Source organism: Oryza glaberrima, chromosome 1, assembly GCF_000147395.1.
Source record: "Oryza glaberrima chromosome 1, OglaRS2, whole genome shotgun sequence".
Lineage (NCBI taxonomy): Eukaryota > Viridiplantae > Streptophyta > Magnoliopsida > Poales > Poaceae > Oryza > Oryza glaberrima.
The window spans coordinates 20083979-20105503 of record NC_068326.1 but is presented as its reverse complement, the minus strand read 5'-3'; the positions used below and the strand labels follow the sequence as shown (position 1 = coordinate 20105503).

The window sequence follows — 21525 nt, the reverse complement described above, 5'->3', positions numbered from 1 at the left end:
TGTTGAAATTGAGTATATACCCAATTCAAATGAGTATGGAACTTTTTCAATTACTTAGGTATTAACATTAACTACTTTACTAACTAGTTCAAAGCAAGTTTGAACTGAATTTGAACTTGTTTTTGTTAGATTTTGATTGTAGGTATATAGCATCCATACATATAATTAGTTAGGTATGTAATCATGGATTGTGAAATAAAGTTAAATTTGAGTTGTTTTGTTGATAGGTATATGTATGAATCGAATTATTATAACTAGGTATATACTCACAATTTGAAAATTTTGAAAAATTTGAGTGATTTTGTGCATTTGATACCATGGTGCCCGGGCACCATGGTGCCCCCATATAAGTGTCATATATATATATATATATATATATATATATATATATATATATATATTTTTATTTATTTATTTATTTATTTATTTCCGACGTGCGAACGCCGCAACGCTCTCAGTTGTCAACATTAGTTGCCTGCTACGGCTGTCCGGAGAGTTTCACTGATCATCGCAGGCGCCACGGCGGCAGAAATGGCATACTGCAAAACAATACCGACACAGTTAGCATCAATGAATGAAAGCTCCATTTTATGCACTCTTTTCGGAGTTTCAGGTCCTCATTAATTATTGTCTTTTTAAAATCCATAAAATCGACATAAACTAATTAATTTTTGTCGTGATTATTATTTAAAACCTAAGTTCTGAGCATATGAAAACGGCGTAGCCAAATTTGTTACAATAAAGTTTCCACAATATTGCGCTTGTGAAACTATGGGTATATACGAACGTATGCATATATATGTATGCCTGTTTGGTTTATTTAAATTTCAGTCTTACTAAATTCTAGCAAATTCAAAATTGGTCATTAAGAAAGTTTGGTAGACCAGGTAAAAAATATATATATTTGGATTACACTCTTAATTCCAAACTTTGGTGTTCTGAGAGCTAGTAAAAGTTTCTAACATTACTAAAAATTGGTAAAATTACAATGGTTCTACATGTTTGGTTTACCGCTAAAACAAAGTTGATAAGTTTTTTTTTTCACAATAAGCCCTTTATCTTTTCAATTTATACAAAAGAATCTAGCTATCAGATCAAGATTAATTCTATATGTTTTCTGAAAAAAAAGGAACAGTCATATTTACCTACTTTGAAAAACTTAGAACCTAAAATGTTGTCCTCTATTCTCTCCAACCCAAAAGTCTGTCGGGAGGGCAGAGGCCCGCGCGCGGCGGCCAGCGAGGCCGGCGGTGGGGCGCCGCGGCGGACTGCGCTCGCGGGCAGAGGAGACCCGCGCGCGCGGAGTAGGAGGCCGGGAGGGCGGTGGCCGGCGGCAGCGCCAGATTTTTTTTTTTTTTAGAATTTGTGATTCATTGGATTGATCTATTATGTATTTGATTTGTGATGTGAATCTATAATTTGTGATTCAAATTTGATTTGGTGATATGATTGAGGATATCTAGTGAGCAACTCGATTTGGAAAATCAAAATATAGTGAGCAAAGGAACAATGAAAAAAAAAGAAAAAAATATAGTGACCAACCTAGACCACTATCATCTTTAGTCCCGGTTTGTAACACCAACCGGGACTAAAGATGGATTTTTAGTCCCGATTATTTCACCCGTACTACAGGGGGTTGCGAACCGTGGGTAAAACCCTTTTCTCCAGCAGTGATTTAATTATAATTAAATTCTTTGTATTTATGTTACTAGTGGTTGTACCTTATATTTTAGTATGGAGCGAGCCCCCCCCCCCCCCCCCCGCCCAAAAAAAAAGTCTAGGGCATATTTCTTTCGTCATCAAAAGCAAGAAAAATCAACTCATTCTACATGTAACAAATAGTAATGAGTATTAAGATGACGGCTTGATTCCGACCAACAGTTTAATCTAGCATTGCAAAACGAAAAGACAACTTCTTCATTTAAATCTTGGATGCACGTATATTACAAATATATCTATCTCATTTAGATAAAAACTAGAAAATAAAATATGCTTAACAGTTTTGAAAGGAGAGAGTACAATATATTAGCTTTAATGTTTTTTTTTGTTTTTTTTCCTCCTCTCACTTATGTGTTTAATCCATCTATCTTGGAGCACGTCTAAAACTAGCTCTTACTCCCTCCGTCCCTAAATATAAGAGATTATAGTGGGATGTGACACGTCTGTCCAGATTTGTTGTACTAGGATGTATTACATCTCACCAAAATCCCTTATATTTAGGGACGGAGGAAGTACATTATAAGTCAACATTTCTCTTTTTTTTTCACGCTCTCTTCCATACTTCCTTCGTCCTGTAAAAACCAACATAGGACGGAAAGTGACATTTTCTAGTACAATGAATCTGAACACACCCTTGTCCAGATTCATTATACTAGAAAACTTCACATCTCGTCCTATGTTGTTTTTTTTTTTGAGACGATGGGATTATGTGCTTAGTTATAGCAGGTTTATGGTATACAATTATACTGGCTCTAAATCCATATATCCTAACTCTAAATATTTGCTTATTAGTATCATATTAGACACATCATAATATGATGAATCTGAACATTAGGGTCTATCTAGATTCGTCATACTAAGATATCTAGTTTGATACTAGATTTTTATAATCTAGGACGAAGGGATTGAAACCTTTTTTTTTTAGATTTTATGGATATAGCGTACTACTTATGAAACAAGAGCATTAATAATACTAGGTGATTCCTCGTGCTTTGCGGCTGGAATTACTGAGAAATTATCGATATATGTTTTCAACAATCAAGCTAGACGTGAAAGGAAAAAAATGAAACATCAGAGTTTATCAGTAAGACAAGTATATAGTATAAATATTTTTATAGTATATATAGCTAACTATAAATATTATTATAGTATATATAGCTAACTAGTCTCTCTGTACCAAAATATAAGACAACTATTTTTCCACATATCATAATATAAGGCATGCATGCATGTATAACATCTTTCTCCTCTAAATTTGATTTGCTTTAAATCCTCTACCATCAAGCCCCTCAATCACATTACGTGCATATGCATCAAGGTGATCCAATCAAGAAGGTAATTCAATTCTTTCTTTCTATAAATTTGCATTACTTGTGGTTGTACTTTATATTTTGGGATGGAGGTACTACAAGCTATAAGCTCATCTAAAGATACTATTAGAGCTAACATATACTCCCTCCATCCAAAAGTTTAGAGTGTATTCTTTTGTCATTAAGAGCAAGAAAATAAACTCATCCTACATGTAACAAATACCAAGGATTATACGCATGCATAGAACCAATAAGTATTAAGATGACTGCTTAGATATATTCTGGCCAACAGTTTAGTCTAGCATTATAAAAACAAACAGACAACTACTTCATTGAAGTCTTGGATTCATGGATACTACAAATATGTCTATCTCATTTAGAAAAAGCTAGAAAATAAAATATGCAAAACACGTTTGAATGGAGAGAGTACAATATATTTGCTATAATTATTTTTTTTCCTCCTCTCACTTATGTGCTTGATCTATTTATATATCTTGGAGCATGTATAAAACTAGCTCTTACATTAGAGTCAACGTTAACATTTCTCTTTTTTTTCTTGCTCTCTTCCATATGTGCTCAGTTTTTTTATAACTTTTATGGATACGGCATACTAGTAGGTATACTAGTTAAGAAACATGAGCATTAATAATATAACATATGGAGTTTCTATTAAGTGAGAGAGACAACCTTAGCTCGTATCTTCAGTCCGAGAAGACCATTCGGTGCCGACGCCTGCACCGAGAGAACATCAAGACGGAGGCTCTTGATGGCGTCGAACAACCGTGTCATCATCAGCTCCTTCCACCGGCAGTGCACCTCCAGGTGCAGCTCATCCTTGTCCATGACGATCACACGCACATTGCTTGGGGTGCCCTCCTGGGAGTCGGAGAGCACCCAGTGGTGGTGCTCTTTAACAGCTCCGGCATCGCCGCCGCCGATGATCGTCTCCGAGCACGGCTTCCTCTTGGCCGGCCTAGACACCTTCTTCCCGGACTCGAGCTCTTGCACCCTCCTCTCCAGCTCCTTGAGGTAGGCTATCGTCTCTGCAAGGATGGATGCTTTGTCCACCTGAAATAAGTAACACAGTTATTTCAGTACATAGTAATGAGTAATAAAGTAACTTAATTTTCGTCATGAAATATCAATGAAAAGTTGATCTACTACTAAATTATTAAGCAGTAAGCTAGGTAGCTACCTTGTCGATGGACGGGACCAGTGATTTGAGAGTGAGGAACATCTCATTCAGCTTCTCCCGGCGCCTTCTCTCGGACATGACATGGTTCTTGATGCTGCTACCAGCGGCACGATTCATCCATGCGCCGCCGCCGCCCACGGCTTTCTTCAGCAACCTCTGCGCCGCCTCCCCGCCGCCGGCCACCGCCTGCTTGTCCAGCTCCGTTCTCTTCCAAGGCACAAAGCACGAGGCGGGAGAGACAACGACGTGGTCCAGGAGCTCGATCCAGCTGCTGCTGCTGTCGTTATCCCAGTTCCTGATCAGGCTGTAGATCATATCATCGTCGATCTCCATGGCGGTGGCTGCTTGTTGTTGCCCGAGGTCGTTGCCTAGCTGATGATCTTCTTGATCTCCTCCTGCTGGTATCGCATCGCTGTGGGCGAGGAAGAGGTCGTCGATGAGCACGGTGTTGGCGTCTCCAGTTTCTTTCGTCAGCGGCGATGATGGGGAAGAAGGGGTACCAGAGCTAATTGGCTCGTCTGAGCATGCCAGAAGTTGAAACTCCCAGAAAGCCGTGGTGATTCGGTTTACCACATTTGGTTCCTCCGGAACCTTTGGAAATATGGGATATCACGGTTACCACACCATCTTGTGAGTATAAATTATAATTAAATACAGTGGACTGAGAGCCTTAATTTCTTCATGTCTCTGGTTGCTATTTGTTCACTGAGTTTTTTTTCTTATCCATCCATTACTTTTTTCAACAACAGATAATATCCAATAACTTGTATTTATGTTCGTTTCTTCTTTTTATGAGGCCAATGTTACTACCTAAACATATAAAAATATGTACAATATCTACTTCCTTGTTTATTCTCAATGATATAAACAATTTCCAATGACCTCACGACAAGATAATCGAGCTATTGCCACCAAATTATTACAATGAAAAATAATTTATGATAATATATTGTACTATTGCAACAATAGTTTTTTTATGACAAATACCTTTATTTTGTTTCAATGATTTACAATAGTTGTTTCACTCAATATTTTTGTTAGAATAGTAAATGAGCTATCACCAAAAAAGCATTATTGTTGCAAAAAAAAACATATTCTATCTCGCCACAATTTTAATTTTTGTGGTAATTTGCATAGTACATGGTTGTGGTAAGTTACTTTTCACTATTTTATATTGCCATGATCAACAAATGCGTTACAATAAAAAAAATTATCATCTCACAATTTAACTTAGTTTTTTTTTCCATATGGACATAGATTGGGACAAATTTTATATGAAAATTATAGCTCTCCACAAGATCTACAATTTTATAGGTGGCAAATTTTTTATATGAAATCTTTTAGATACTCAAGTCTATGATTCAAATCTCAGTTAGTAGGCTCAAATGAAAAGATTTGCATTTTATAATAAAATTAATGCGTAGGTATGTTGGTAAAGGAGACCGTGCGTGGGGGAGAGGTTTTGGTTCAAATCCTAGCCATGACAAGATATCAAAAAGAAATAGTTATGATGATAGTTTAATATTTAAACTTTTTATTTGGCATGTAGAACTAATGCCACATATGAAGTAGTGGTATAATTATTTATTGCAACAATGTGAAGTGTTGCAATATGATTTTTTTGCCACATCCATTTTGTGGCAATATCGAAATTTGTTTCCACTAAATAAAAATCGTTGCAATAACCTATTACCATTATATTTATTACCATGACTATCAACGATTTTAAAATGGTGGGAACATGTATCTATTGCTACAGTTTCAACATTGATGACACATTTTTGTTTCATGGCGTAAATTATTTTCCTAGTAGTATAGAAGCATAAAAATACATATGGGTTTGTTGAATTAATAAATAAAGTAAAATAAAATGTTTATTTAATTTGCACTTTACTAGTTTATGAATTGTGTACGTGTAGTTTAATTTACACCTTATAGATGTAAGTGTAGGTGACTGACAATTTTTTTAAAAAAAATAGACGACTGATAAATAAGAAAGTTGGTATTTATTACAACATCTTTTGGTTATACATAGAGAAAAAAAAGTCTATTCACATGATCTATTTCGTTGGTATGGTGCACCGTGCACATGAACCCTAAACTTCTTTTGACTCATTCTACACCCGGTTCTTAAATTACTTTACTTGATCTTTCTTTATACTAACTAGCGAAATTTTAAGATTCCGCTAGTTACATGTGCATTTTCTAAGCTTCCTGATGGAACAATTAAGAAGACTGATAATAAAAAAGGCATGGTACGTATCTGGAGAGGTTCTAATTAGGACCTCTCCATTTGGTAGCTTGGGACAAAGTATTATGTCAACCAAAAAGAAACGATGGTCTAGGATCGTGAGATTCCTTGGGTTAACATGTTCTGGCTAATCCGCCGTGGTTTCCTACGCCGACAGGAGGAGGAGGAGGAGAGGCTGGAGGAGGACAGGAGGTGGAGAGGCTGCAGGAGGAAGAGAAGGAATGGGAGAGGTGAATGGGAAGGGATAAGATTGGAGGAGATTTTAATAGAGGGAATATTTTTTTCACAGTCGGTGCAAGTTAGCTGTCGCCAGCGAAAATCGGCTGCCAGCAAAAACCTAATTTTTTATGGCGGGCCTCTTAGCGTAGCCGCCAGTGAAAATAGAGCTATTTTTAATTGCGGACCTCTTAGCGTGGCCGCCAGCGAAAACCGATTTTCGCTGGCGGTCCGTAACCCCTCACCCCTTGTTACATTTTTAGTAGCAGTTTTCGCATATAACCTCCAGCGAAAATTATAGGGTGACGCCATGAAAAATCATTTTTTAGTAGAGAAAGGAATCACATGATTTTCAGAAATATAAGTCTCCACCTTTTTAAGTTTGTAAAATGTAGATTTAGATCATATTTTACCTTGGTTATTCATATAACAAAACATAGCTATATACCATCCACAGATTACAGAATGGCTAGACAACATGTAGTGAAACCTATACAATTTTTCTTTTTGTAATTTTTTGAGTAAATTTCACAAAACTATAGGTACTTTGATCAAACTACTGCAGAACTACAGATTTAAGCCGTTGTATCACAAAACTAAATATTTAACACCATATATATCACAAAATTACATATTTAAGGTTAAATAAAACTGCATATTTAAAATTGAAGTTATCACAAAAATACAGCTTTTAGAGTTTAAATCCTAGCTCCATTATTATGCTGCAGCTATAAACATTATTGTTTTGTGACTAAATTGGTTCTAAACTTATAGTTTTGTAATAATTTAGTTACTAAATATGTAGTTTTGTGACACTTCATCTTAAATGTGTAGTTTTGTGATAAATTTGGTGTTAAATGTTTAGTTTTGTGATAAACCTAGTTAAATTTGTAGTTTTGTGATAGTTTGGTCATGGTATGTATAGTTTTGTGAAATTTACTCTAATTTTTATATATTTAATATATACATTGTAGGAATATCTCCTACATTATATTTTTTTAAAAAAAATCTAACAAATTTTCCCACGTAACTTAAATATATGAAAAGCTAGATTTTAAAGGTAGAAGACACAACACTAGGGAAGTATGTCTAATTAACGAGCAAACTAATTTTCAGTGAACTGTGAGTTGGTGCATTAATTTAATTTCGTGAATATACGATGACATTAACACATGGTCGTATCCCAAGAATTTGAGGTACGGTCGAAGTACTAAACACAAAATGAGACCTTATATTTTAAAATGCCAAACGATACCCAAAAAAATGATTTCATTTGGGCTATCTATATATTGACCAAAGTTACACAAAGACTAGGGCTATACCTATTTTTCAATCCATCGCAAGAGGTCAATCTCTACCAGCACAGTCAATCTTTGCTCAATCAAAATCGCGGCTGGCAACACCCTCTCTATCCACATCAAGAAAGCTAGCTAAGCTAGTGATCAATCTAATGTGATAATCTCTGTGTTAAGTAGGAATCGTGTGTGACCAAATGATTGCTAGAGGAACACAGATGGATGCACAACAGATATGGCTGGGGAAATTAAGGTTACGAAGAAGAAGAATTTATGTCCTAAGACAACAATTTGATTTTCTTTAGGAAGTGCAAAAATAGAATCCTGAATACTTGAAACGTATGTTAACATCGTCCTCTAAGCTATGTAGTTTCTTTGAGGTAGCTAAATCATCAAAAACACTTGTTCAAGTCGAGAAAATTAAGAGACATCTTCAAACCAAATCGGTGGATAATTAAAGAGGGAGCTTGAAGAAAGAGAGAAAGAGGAGGTCTTGAAGCATACTAGAACTAACGCATTATGCGGCCTAATATTGTAGACTCTATTCCATCGCTTATGCTGAACGTGCCTATTCCCTTTGTCATATAAAAAGCCAACTTCTGACTATGAACTTGAACATACGTTATGTCCAGATTCGTAGCTAGAAGTTGATTTTTTATGAGATGAAGAAGCTAGGGAGTATATATATGCGGCCTGCAAGTATTGCAACGTCTTTGCAAACCCTATCGTCTGCACACTCTTGCATGTACAAATTAATTTAGTTAAGGCTTGCCTAGCTAGCTAGTGTTGTACACTCACGTATATATTATATTATCATATGTTATATACTCCCTCCGTACTTATAAAGGATATTGTTTTAGACATCGACACCGACACGGTCTTTAAAATACAACTTTGACTTCTTATTTCTATAAAAATATTTATTGAAAAATGATATATTGTACTTTATGAAAGTATTTTTTAAGACAAAACTATTCATATATTTTTTACATTTTCAAACTCAACAATTAGTGTTGAGAGTTATTAATGATTTATATTCTCAAAATTTGGCTTAAACATTGTTCTAAATGACTTCTTTTACGAGTATGGAGTGAGTATATATATATAATTTAACGTTGTGTAAGATTATACTCCCCCGTACGTCCTTAAAAGAAGGTAATCTAGGTGAGGATTTGGTACCATCTAAGATAATAAATCTGCATAATTAACCTAGCTCATATCCAGATTAATTCATGAGTAAGTGCTTACCGGATCAGTGGTCCCAAGCTCAAGTACGCCATTCATGAAGGGGACGCAGACAATTGTCTGTATAACCGATCGATATTCATTTCATTAATTAATTAATTAGCTGATGCAGATCAGAAATATAAAATATATATAGGACGTACGAACATCAATTTGGCCTCAAGAAGCATGTACAATAGGTATGTACCTGAATAGAAGCGTTCTGCAACAAATTATTGGCGATCCAAAGAGACACAGCATGTATGCACATAAGTTAGTACTAGATCGATCAACGTAGTCCCTTCATCTTAAAATAACTTAAGCTAATATAAGATATATATGACATATCCTAACACAACATGTCTAGATTCTATCCAAATTTATTGTTTTAGAATGTATCACATCAGATTCTATCCTACATCGTTAAGATATTTTAAGACGGAGGAGTACAACTATCCTACGTCATTAAGATATTTTAGAAGGGAGGGAGTACAACCGTATATTTTGGATGGGCCGGTTTAATGTACTAGTACGAAAGTACGTACCTTGGCTAAGAGCTGGCGTGGAAAGGCTTTGCTATCAGCAGACTGAGCGTTGCACAGCCAGGCACATCCATTGCTTGCAAAGCTTTTACCTGGCAAACTGACAGTGCATGCATACACCACCAGACCAACACGGTAACAACAATTCAGTACGTACACGTACTGTGAAATCATTTTTGTCAATATATACATAAAAAATTGACTGCCAGCTGCATGCTTGACTAGCTACTAGTACTATCTTGGATTTAAAATATTAGTACTACCTAGTAGTACATGATTACTTGCAAATGAATTTAGGCCCTCTTTAGCTCATGAAAAGAAAATTTTTTTTGTCACATCTATTTCTAGGATTCTTTTTTCGGGAGAGAGTGAGTATATGTTATAACACACTTCTTAACCGCCATCTGTGTGGCACCATTCAGATATAAGGAATTAATCGAAGTTTTCTAGGCCGAAAGAAATGTACCACTAACTAATTATACTATATATCAAAGAAGTATACCATTGTCCAGGCCGGAACGCATAGGTCATGCAGACCATGTAGAACCATTCCATGTTGCCGAGATCCTCCGGCGACAGCGCGGTGACAGGCCTCCTCCTCAGCTTTTCATTTTCTTGTACGTGGGACTCACCCGTCAGATTCATCTTCTTCCTCCATATATACTCATTTCTTCTTTCTTCACAGGTAGAGGAGAGGGGGCGCTGAAGCTCCGGTGGCTAGGAGGTGGCGACGCTTCTTTCTTCACATTGTTCTAGTGAAGACGACGATAAGAAAATGATCTGCACGGCGACGAGGTCCTTGAACACCGGCCGCTCGATCTGCAGCACGGCGTCGCCTACCTCCGCGCTAGGGAGGCCACGCTGCTGCTGCAACGACGTTGGCCTGCGGTGGTGGTCAGCGGCGAGGTCGTGCACGCCACCGCTGCGGATCAGCTCATTCAGGTGCAGGTCGGTATCCGGCAGCGCCACAGGGCTCACGCGCGCGCCTCACCTCGGCTTAGAGCTCGTCAGCGAGGAACGCCGCCATGTCGAGCACGGACACCGGGCTTGTCTACTAGTCGTCGCCGGCCGTGAACGCCTGGATGCTGCTCAGCAGCTTGCCTCAGCGCTGGAGCAATCCACGGTCACTCCGGAGCTCGTCGGGGAGGGTGCGCTGCTACATTTCAAAGAGCCAAAGATTCCAGTGCTTTGGTGGCTGGGAGCACCGACGCCCTGCTCCTTTCCTCCTTGTTCTCTGCCTGTGTTCACAGAGAGAAGAAACGAAGAAATGGTAGAGAGAGCTGAAAATAAACAGGGGAGGATGAAGGAAGAAGATGAATCTAACAGATGGATCCCATATACAGATGAGGGAGAAGATGGAAAGCTTGACGGCGGTGGCATGATTCTAATTTTATAAAGTATAAGTGGCACGGCTACCAATAGATGAATTATAATGCATTTATCTGAATAGCCACATTTGTAATGGCATGTATCAAATTAACCCAAAATGAAATTTGTGGGTGATCGTGCACGACTAGTCGCTTATTAGGTTTCTCGACCAGTGATGTATTATGTCTCATAGCCTCATCTACAATGGGTTTTATTTGGACCCTGTCATATATTATTATTTTTTTTGAATTGGTCACCGGGGGGGAGACCTTCCCCACCTGTATTCGCATTAAAAGGAAACCGGAAAGATAAGGTACATAGCAATTACAAATTCAGAGATCGAAGGGAGGAAGAGAAAATGTCTTTCCAGGCAGAGACCACAATTCGATCGTCCACCTTAAGCCTCTCTGCCCAGAGCGTTGCATCCTCGATGTATTTCACTAGCAGGTGATACAAGGATATTGCTTCATTTCGGAAAACTACGCTATGACGATGATTCCACAGGTTCTAAAAACATAGCAAGTAGAAGATCTTGTAGCGCCTTGCCGGGATCTGCGCCCTGTGTATAAGGTCATCTGGAATGAGATACTTTGAGCTGTCACAGATTGTGCCGTTTTGGTGTTTTACGTGCGAGTGGGTCATTGAGAGGAGTCCGTAGTGCTCTACATCTGTATACAGTGCCACAGCAGGATTGGAAGCGATGGATGTAGCTCTCTGTGAAGAGAGAAGGACTTGTTGTTGTCCCTACGCCAGCTCGTTGTTCGCGGGCAGGGCAGCTGCATGCGACGCGGATCTCCAAATCCCAAATCGAATCAACTGTCTAGCTCCACGCCAGATTTGACGGCTAGAAACCTACCGAGATGGAAAATCGGACAGTCTAGTTTTGTTTGATCATGACGTGGCACAGTATAATTTGCACGAGAGCTTGCTGATTTCACTATTTTATTAGATGCATCGTGATTAATTCTACACTTGCAGCCTCTATATATCCTATCGGAGTAGTCCATGCATGGATGGAGTGGAAATATTTGTCATTCGGTATAAGCATATTACATGTCTACCCTAGCTACTGGCATCTACTTCACAGTGCGCCGAGTCCCCTATGTCATGCCCAAAGGAAAAAAGCATATACACGTAGGCATGGAGATTATGAGGTTAGGCGCCAGATCCACTGCCCCCTCTTCCACCACCGCCATCTTTCCTTCTTCTCAGGGTGGTGGCCTTGCCGGTGGACCGCTGCTGCCTTGCACGGGGCGTCGCACGGGTCACGCCCTCTACCAACGCGCCGCTCGACAAGTACTCGCCCCGCCCTGACAAATGTCTGACAAATATTGATGAAGAACCGGTGTCTCACTTTGGCCTTGTTTAGTTCCTAAAACAAAAACTTTTCACCTATCACATCGAATGTTTAGGCACATGCATGGAGTATTAAATGTGTAAAAAAAAACAATTACATAGTTTGCGTGTAAATTACGAGACGAATCGTTTAAGCCTAATTGCTCCATGATGACAATGTGTTGTTACAGTAAACACTGTTAATGACAGATTAATTAGGCTTAATAAATTCATCTTGCAGTTTCCTTGCGGAATCTGTAATTTATTTTGTTATTAGACTATGTTTAATACTTTAAATGTATGTCCATATATCTGATGTGATAACCAAACCCAAAACTTTTCCCCAACTAAACAAGGCCTTTGGCTACGGGTTCTTCAAGTTGGGCACATCAGGCGCGTATGTGGCAACGAATCTCCTATGTGGAAACCAAGGCTGAACGCCAACAAGGAGCACTGTGAATGGCCTAATAAGTTTACTTCCAGAGTGATGATTGTATCGGAGTTTGTGAAAGTAGAAAAAATATTTGTATTGAAGTAAATAAAGTGAGGAATAGTAACATTGGGATTTGATAAAGTGTGGTTGTAGAGATCGCTGCCAGGTGGTTACCTCATTTGCAAAACAAACATTTGGCAGGAGATATTTTGTCTGCCCTAATGTATACAACAATTTCGTTATACGTCTAACATTTTCCCAATTTTGATCGCTAGAATCTGCATAATATTACTATCCTAACTAACTAACTATGTTTATTTCTCAGGACAATTCAAGGAGGTGTGGACTCACTTTGTAGATAGACAATGTCAATCCAACATATCATGGCCAAAAGATAACTAAGTCTAAAACACAAATATAGTACCAGCGATTGAAGTAGCATGAAAATGTAATACAAGTTGAACGACGTAGAAGGGGTCGGTAGATAAGCTCAGGCTCGATTCGTCGGGACTGACAAATTTGTATCATGTATCCCTGGCACTTCTTAACTATCTTATTATTATTATGTTTATTTATGATGGTGTGTTGTTGTATGCGTCACGAATTAAAAATTAATGTGATTGTATCGTTGCGATTTGCAAAGTTCCTTTGACGCCCCGATACGTTGTATTCCTTATAATTTTAAATTCTACCTTAATTGTGTACATGATTACATGATTCAACGTACACGAGAATTATACACAAGTTACGTAACTTACAATGTAGAGGTAAAAAACCCCCTCCTTGGGCTCCAATCTGGGTGAAAATAAATCATTGCAATTTTAAAAAAAAAATTCTTCCTGTTGTGTTCGTTTCAAAAAGATAGTATACCTATTTTTTATGTAAAACCAACCTCTTGGCCTCCAATTTGAGTGCAAAATAAATCATTGGAATTTTAATAATTCTTCCTATTTTGTTCATTTTCAAATCAATGATTTACCTAATATTTTTAACTAACAATTCAATATTTTGATGTAAAAAAACTCCCCCCTAGGGCTCCAATCCGCCTCAACAACAAATCATTCAAATCTAAAAACATTTTCCCTGTTTTGGTTGTTTTCAAAACGATGATTTACTTATTTTTTAAAACAAATGGTTAAATATAGCAGCAACAATATAAAACCACCCTATGGGAGGATGGCAAGGGGACCGCCTGCAAAAAAAACCAGGCGGCTACCCTTAAACTGGCGTCCCCGGCCCCCTGTACAGTGTAAAATCGTCCTCTCAGAGAGCAGCAAGAGAACCACCTGCAAAAAGGCCAGGCCGCCCTCCCCGCCACTCTGCAGGCAGCCCCCTAGACCAAAAATCAGCCTTTAGGAGGGCGGCAAGGGGGCTGCCTGCAAAATGGCTCCCCCTCCTTAGCCAGCCGTTAGGCGAGAGCCATGGTCGTTTGCCACGTCAGATAAATCGTCCTCTGAGAGGATCAAAGGGCGATGGGCGACTAGTTTTGTAAAATTTTAAAATAGAAAATTATTTTTGTAAATATTTAAATAAAAAAATCCATATTTGAGGAACGTTAAGCGAACTTTTTCCGACCCTGAATGGAAGAAAACATCATATGGGCATAGGCTGTGACCTACCACACTAAATTTACCCTTGTGTTAGGTACTTGGGCGCTTGCTGCCAGGGAAAGGTCACCCGTTATTCCAACCAAGAATCTCCTCCACCGCTGCAGTCTGCAGAGGCCTAGGGGCGCCTTGGTCATTTCCGGTCTGGTGAGTGGTGGCCGCGGCCACGGCAAGCGCGTCGACGTCTTCGTCTCTTTCGATCGACCGCGCGCACTACCGCATGCAGTTCGTTCCACTTCCATTTATTCCGGTGTGGTCTTCTTCTTCCATCATCTGTCAGTGTCATCTTCTTTGTTCAACACTGGTGGAGAAACCTTCCTTAGTCCCAGTTCATAACCCCGAACTACCAATCGCAAAAGAAGCAAGTCAGCAACAGATCAGTGTCTGCGTTGCTATAGAGAAAAAAAACGTATATATTAAAGAAAGATTGGCCTGATATCAAATAAATAGGAGAGGGTGAGGCTTCGAACCCTGATCGGCTAGCCCACAACTTTATGAAGCTAGCCGAAAATTCCTAAGCGTTTCTCTTTGCATTGCTATAGTATTTTTTATCTCTCTCTTAAATTTTTATGTCTTGATATTTACTTCTATGTAGTATAGAATAGATATGCACGCGCTACAATACTCCCTAGTTTAACGACCGCCGCCTTAGCTTGCTATAATTTTCTTTTCTATATAATTGGCACGTGAAACCTAGCTATATGATGGTGAAGGAGGAATTTTGCCTTACACGAACGAAACGAAGGGCAACTCGGTCAAGCCATGCATCTAATTAACTTGAGGTATGCTAGAGTGAGGCAATTTGTCCTATCAAACACGTTCCTTCAAAAAAAAAAATTCTTATCTTATCCTCACACACCCTCTCACCCCCACATGCATATTTCTTATTTATTAAGGGACACTAAGGTTTTTTTTTTCAACCGTAATATCTGCTAAAAAAATTCTGGAAATGATTCTATTTTTGGACGGTACTCCTCCATCCACAAATATAACAACTTCTAACATTTAAACCTATCTCATAATAAATTGCACATTCGGTCTATTAATTAACTTGTGTGGCCATGTCATGTAGGCCCTTAAACTTTCAAGATATAGATCGCAGTCGAGGGGGAAAAATTTTACCGATTGATTCTTTGTTAGGGATTTTATGATGTAGTGACAGCGTAAATATATTTTTTTTTCAGGTGGTAATTGATGTGCATGTATTACAGTGTTTTTTTTGTAAGAGGAGAAAAATCACCCATGTAAATGGTTTGTGCCGTCTGAACAAACATTTTACGTAGTAGTGTAAGTCCATCACCGATAAGTTATCATTGATAATGGGTGTGGCCATGAGGTTCAATCTTCAACTAGGCGTTTTTCGGCCCGTCACACGTGGGTGCCTGTATAATGGGTCATGGGCCTCTTTCACATATGAGCCGTACATAACGTTAACAGTCATTATTTAGTCCATAAACAAACTCTAAGAATTATAAGTTCTCATTTTTATAGTAACATATATAAGTGACCATAATGCAACACATCGTATCAACCTCAATATCACAACCGTAATTAACATACAAATTGACATGGATTAACTCGTTAAACTTATGTATATACAGATTATTGTTTATAGTCTGTAGTATGGATCCTCTTGGAGTAATTCTCTGCTTCCAGCATTATTTTCAATATAATGAAGACCGATATATATATAGTTTTCACATTTTAGGACTATATACATCTCCGATGTGCGAAGCAACGTTGTCAACACTAGCTGCCTATGGCTGTCCGGAGAGCTTCGCTGATCATCCCAGGCGCCGCGGCGGCAGAACTGGCATACTGCAAACAATACCAACATAGCTAGCATAAATAAATGAAAGCCCCATTTATACATCTCTTTCGGAGTTTCAGGTCATTATTGTCGTTTTACATAAAATCGACATAAACAAATTTTTATCATAATTCTTATTTAAAACATAAGTTTTGAGCATGTGAATAATAACGTGGCCAAATTTGTTAAAAAATAGTTTCAACAATATTGCACTTGTAAACCTATATATATGTGTATTTATGTATGTTTGATTATAATAAACCTTAGTAAATTCTAGCAAAGTCAAAATTGGTCATTACCAAAGTTTGGTAGGCCAGGTAAAAATATATTATTTGGCTTAAACTCTTAATTACCAAACTTTGGTGTTGTTTTGAGGACAAAAGTTTAAAATTACTTAAAAATGTAAAATTATAATGGTTAATTAGAACTTTTTGGTTTACTGCTAAAAGTTGGTATGAATTTTTCGTAATAAGCCAGGCATGTAACACTCCAGGTAACCACGTATCTAGAGTGTCACATAAAAATACACTCAAAACCACTAACTCCCAAAATTTTTTTAGAAATTCCGGCAAAGTCGATCTCCTCTATAATACGAACATCCACGACAAGCAAATATAAAATAACTCAATAACAACATAATCCACACAATCCAAACCATCCTAGCTCCATAAATTTCACGTGAAAATAAGGACCAGAACTTTAAATGACCTTTACAAATTCTATGCAAAACTTATGCTAAGCAGAATCATAGTCTAAAACTAATTTTCAATAGTGTGCAATAATAATGTGTAGTCCAAGGGTACTACTCCCACCCCATACCAATCAATGCCCTTTATATTTTAAATTTGTACGAAATATCACTACTACAAAACACCCTATTAAAACTAAATAGGGGTTGCCCGTGACTATTTTGACTCAACACATGGGTCAAGTCTATCGGTAACGGCATTTTCCTTAATGCCCGATTGAGATGACTAGTCATCCGTGACGGGCTTAGTAGTGTGCCTGATTAATATTAATCATCCGTGACGGGCTACTTCTTAATCTGGTTTGACTCGGGTTGCTTGGTCAATCTTATCTATGACGGGCTTGGTTGCTGGCCCGATTGAGATGACATATATCCGTGACGGCTTTGTGCCCGATTGAGATATTTTCTCACAGCAGTGAACTTTGCTTAGTGACAGGGGACCCAAAAGAGATGAGGCTTTAAGCCCATTAGAGATAACCAATCACATTCTAGTGTAGACACGCTGCTGGATGTAATTCGTTAAACTTATACACATACATTATCTGTTGTCTGTGCAGTACGTAGATGGAACAAATTAATTAATTAAGATCGCGTGGATCCTGTTGGAGTAGTTCTGCTTCCAGCATTATTTTCAATTCAATTCTTTTTTAATCTTTATTTTCAATACAATTAATGCAGAGCAATATATATCGATCTGGTTTTCATATTTTTAGGACCATATATATATATATTTCCAACGTGCGAACGCCGCAACGCTCTCAACAGTCAACATTAGTTGCCTGCTACGGCTGTCCGGAGAGTTTCACTGATCATCGCAGGCGCCACGGCGGCAGAAATGGCATACTGCAAAACAATACCAACACAGTTAGCATCAATGAATGAAAGCTCCATTTTATACACTCTTTTCGGAGTTTCAGGTCGTCATTAATTATTGTCTTTTTAAAATCCATAAAATCAATATAAACTAATTAATTTTTGTCGTTATCATTATTTAAACCTAAGTTCTAAGCAAATGAAAATGGTGTAGCTAGACAAAATGATATATTTGGGTCCCCTGTCTTATATTTCTCTGCACCAAATATAAGCCACTATTTTTCCATATATCATAAGGCGTGCATACGTGTATACATTAGCTAGTACATCTTTCTCCTCTAAATTTGATTTGTTTTAAATCCTCTGCCATCAAGCCCTCCAATCACATTACATGCATGCATCAAGGTGATCCAATCGAGAGGATAATTCAATTCTTTCTTTGTATTTGCGTTACTTATGGTTGTATTTTATATTTTAGGATGGAGGGACTACAAGCTATAAGCTCATCAAAAGATACTATCTTTCTATCCAAAAGTTTAGAGCGTATTCTTTTGCCATCAAGAGCAAGAAAAATAAAACTCATCCTACATATAACAAATACCAAGGATTATACGCATGCATGAAACCAATAAGTATTAATATATTCCGGCCAATAGTTTAGTCTAGCATTATAAAAACAAACAGACAACTTCTTCATTTAAGTCTTGGATACATGGATACTATAAATATGTCTATCTCATTTAGAAAACACTAGAAAATAAAATATGCAAAAGACTTTTGAATGGAGAGAGTACAATATATTTGCTATAATGTTTTTTTTAATTTTTCCTCCTCTCACTTATGTGCTTGATCTATCTATATATCTTGAAGCATGTATAAAACTAGCTCTTACATTAGAGTCAACATTTCTCTCTCTTTTTTTCGCTCTCTTCCATATGTGCTTAGTTATAGCTGGTTCATGGTATACAATTATATTGGCTTTAAATATTTGTTTATTAGTACTAGATTAGACACATCCTATTACGATATATATATATACATATATATATATACATATATACATATACATATATATATATATATATACATATGTGCATATATACATATATATATATATAGGACACTCGTATGGGGCACCATGGTGCCCGGGCACCATGGTATCTAATGCACAAAATCACTCAAATTTTTCAAAATTTTCAAATTGTGAGTATATACCTAGTTATAATAATTTGATTCATACCTATACTTATCAACAAAACAACTCAAATTTAACTTTATTTCACAGTCAATGATTACATAACTAACTAATTATATGTATGGATGCTATATACCTAGAATCAAAATCTAACAAAAACAAGTTCAAATTTAGTTCAAACTTGCTTTAAACTAGTTAGTAAAGTAGTTAATGTTAATACCTAAGTAATTGAAAAAGTTTCATACTCATTTGAATTGGGTATATACTCAATTTCAACAATGGTGCCCGGGCACCATAGAGCACCAAACAAATTTACTATATATATATATATTATATATATATATATATGAACATTATGGTCTATCGAGATTCGTCGTACTAAGATTTATTATTTAGTTTGATACTAGATTGTTACTATAATTTAAGATGAAGGGATCAGTTCTTTATAACTTTTATGGATACAACTTACTAAGTATACCACATAAAAAACATGAGCATTAATAATATAAAATGCTGAGTTTCTATCGAGTGAGAGAGACAACCTTAGCTCGTATCTTCAATCCGAGAAGACCATCCGGTGCTGATGCCTGAACCGAGAGAACGTCAAGACGGAGGCTCTTGATGGCGTCAAACACCCGTGTCATCAGCAGCTCCTTCCACCGGCAGTGCACCTCATATCATTTTTCTAGAGTTCAAACGGACCACTGACTGTTTCTTCATGTCAGTTTGAACTCATATCATTTTTCTAGAGTTCAAACCGGCAGTGCACCTCATATCATTTTCTCCGGCCAAGAAGATCTCTTTGAACTCAATTGACAGTCCGGCCAATAATTGCCCATAGACAAAAATGGCATAGGATGAAATAAAATATAACTTTATACAGGATTAGCAAATTACTAGTGACATCAGTAAAGTTGAGAATTTTGACTAGCAAATTAAAATTATCATATCGTCTTTGATTAACTCGATAATTTGTTACATTCACCAAAAATGTAAGAAGTATGGTTATAAACCCGACCACAGGCAAGTATCTTACCATGTTCACACCATCACCTGTTAACAACTACTCCCTATTTCATATTATAAGTTGTTTGATTTTTTTTTGTAGTCAAAGATTTTTAAGTTGATCAAGTTTATAGAAAAATATAGTAATATTTTCAATACAAACAAACATTATATCAAAATATATTTAATGCTAGATTTAATGAAACTAATTTCGTATTGTAGATATAGTTAACTTTTTTTATAAACTTGGTCAAAGTTAAAGAACTTTGACTACGGAAAAAGTCAAACGACTTATAATATGAAACGAGAGAGTATTATGTTCTACAAGCTACAGCGTAATATACAAACAAGTCATATTATCACATTTATATCATCTTCACAGTATCTTAACTTATATCCATTCATTATTTCTACGATATTTGAATTATATCTTGCAAAATATTTTTCGTTATGAAGTGCAGGACAATACCTATGACAGCACCTAGTATAAAAGATAATAGGATCCACTTGTTGTGAAAAAGAACCCATTAGTGAATAGCATGGAGTTACTAAAGTGCAAATTTCATTTTTCTCAAATTATAAGGAAGACACATACCATAGTCACATGTTAGCGGATACACCTTGTAATATTGTAACGCATCCTATCTTTGTATAAAGTTGATGCCAACTAACTCCTAAAACTCAACATGCAACTATATCACATCATCACCCACTAGCAATTATTATCTATTAACCTTATGCAAGCATACAACATTACTTTGGGCCTCTTCTTCCACATCCAGCTCCCTCTCTCTTATCTCTGTTTCTTCTCTCTATCTTGACTGCAAAGGGCTAGAGGAATCACCATGAGCAGGCCAACAAGTGATCACCAGCGTTGTTAGGGGTGGGCATACGGAGAAATTCGGTTCGGTTTCTAGGTCTTTTTAAAAATTCGGTCTTTAGAATCTCAAGACCGATCGGTCTCCAACAAAACTCAAGACTGAGCAATTCGGTCTTCGGTTAGTTCGGTTCGGTCTCGGTTATAGACCGAAATAACCATAACAAAAGTTTGAACAACAAAAAAAAATCAAATTATCAGTAAGATCGATGAATCAAGCAATTAGGCCGCAGATACACACTACAAATTGGTGTCACCAGCAAATCAAGCACGATTTAGGCAAAAAAAAAGAAGCAAATTGAGCACAATTTAGAAAAGAAAAGAAACAAATCGATACTGTCAATCTGCCATGACTTGAATCCATTGACTTGAATCTGCAATCTACTCATGGCTGGCCTCTTCCACCACCGAGCTCACGGCGCACAACGAATCGACGATGGAGGTTGGCTGGAGGCGGTGGAGGGCAGAGGCGGCGCCGGCGCGGGGGAGGACGACGGAGGCGGCACCGGCACGGTGGAGGCCGGCGGAGGCGGCGGCGGCAGCGGTGGAGGACGACGGAGGCGGCGCCGGCGTGGTGGAGAC

The 21525-nt window shown here is 37.5% G+C and overlaps 1 protein-coding gene across 1 annotated transcript; it reads right to left on the bottom strand.

The window, feature by feature from the left end:
• Positions 1–467: 467 nt before the first annotated feature.
• Positions 468–14632, bottom strand: LOC127778457 (anthocyanin regulatory R-S protein-like). The gene is made up of 9 exons (XM_052305098.1): positions 14522–14632; positions 10862–10908; positions 10255–10425; positions 9756–9852; positions 9419–9433; positions 9235–9291; positions 4225–4815; positions 3717–4097; positions 468–539 (listed from the first exon to the last, which is right to left on the bottom strand). Exons 1-9 carry the CDS (start codon positions 14630–14632, stop codon positions 468–470), a joined length of 1542 nt encoding a protein of 513 aa, XP_052161058.1.
• Positions 14633–21525: the final 6893 nt, after the last annotated feature.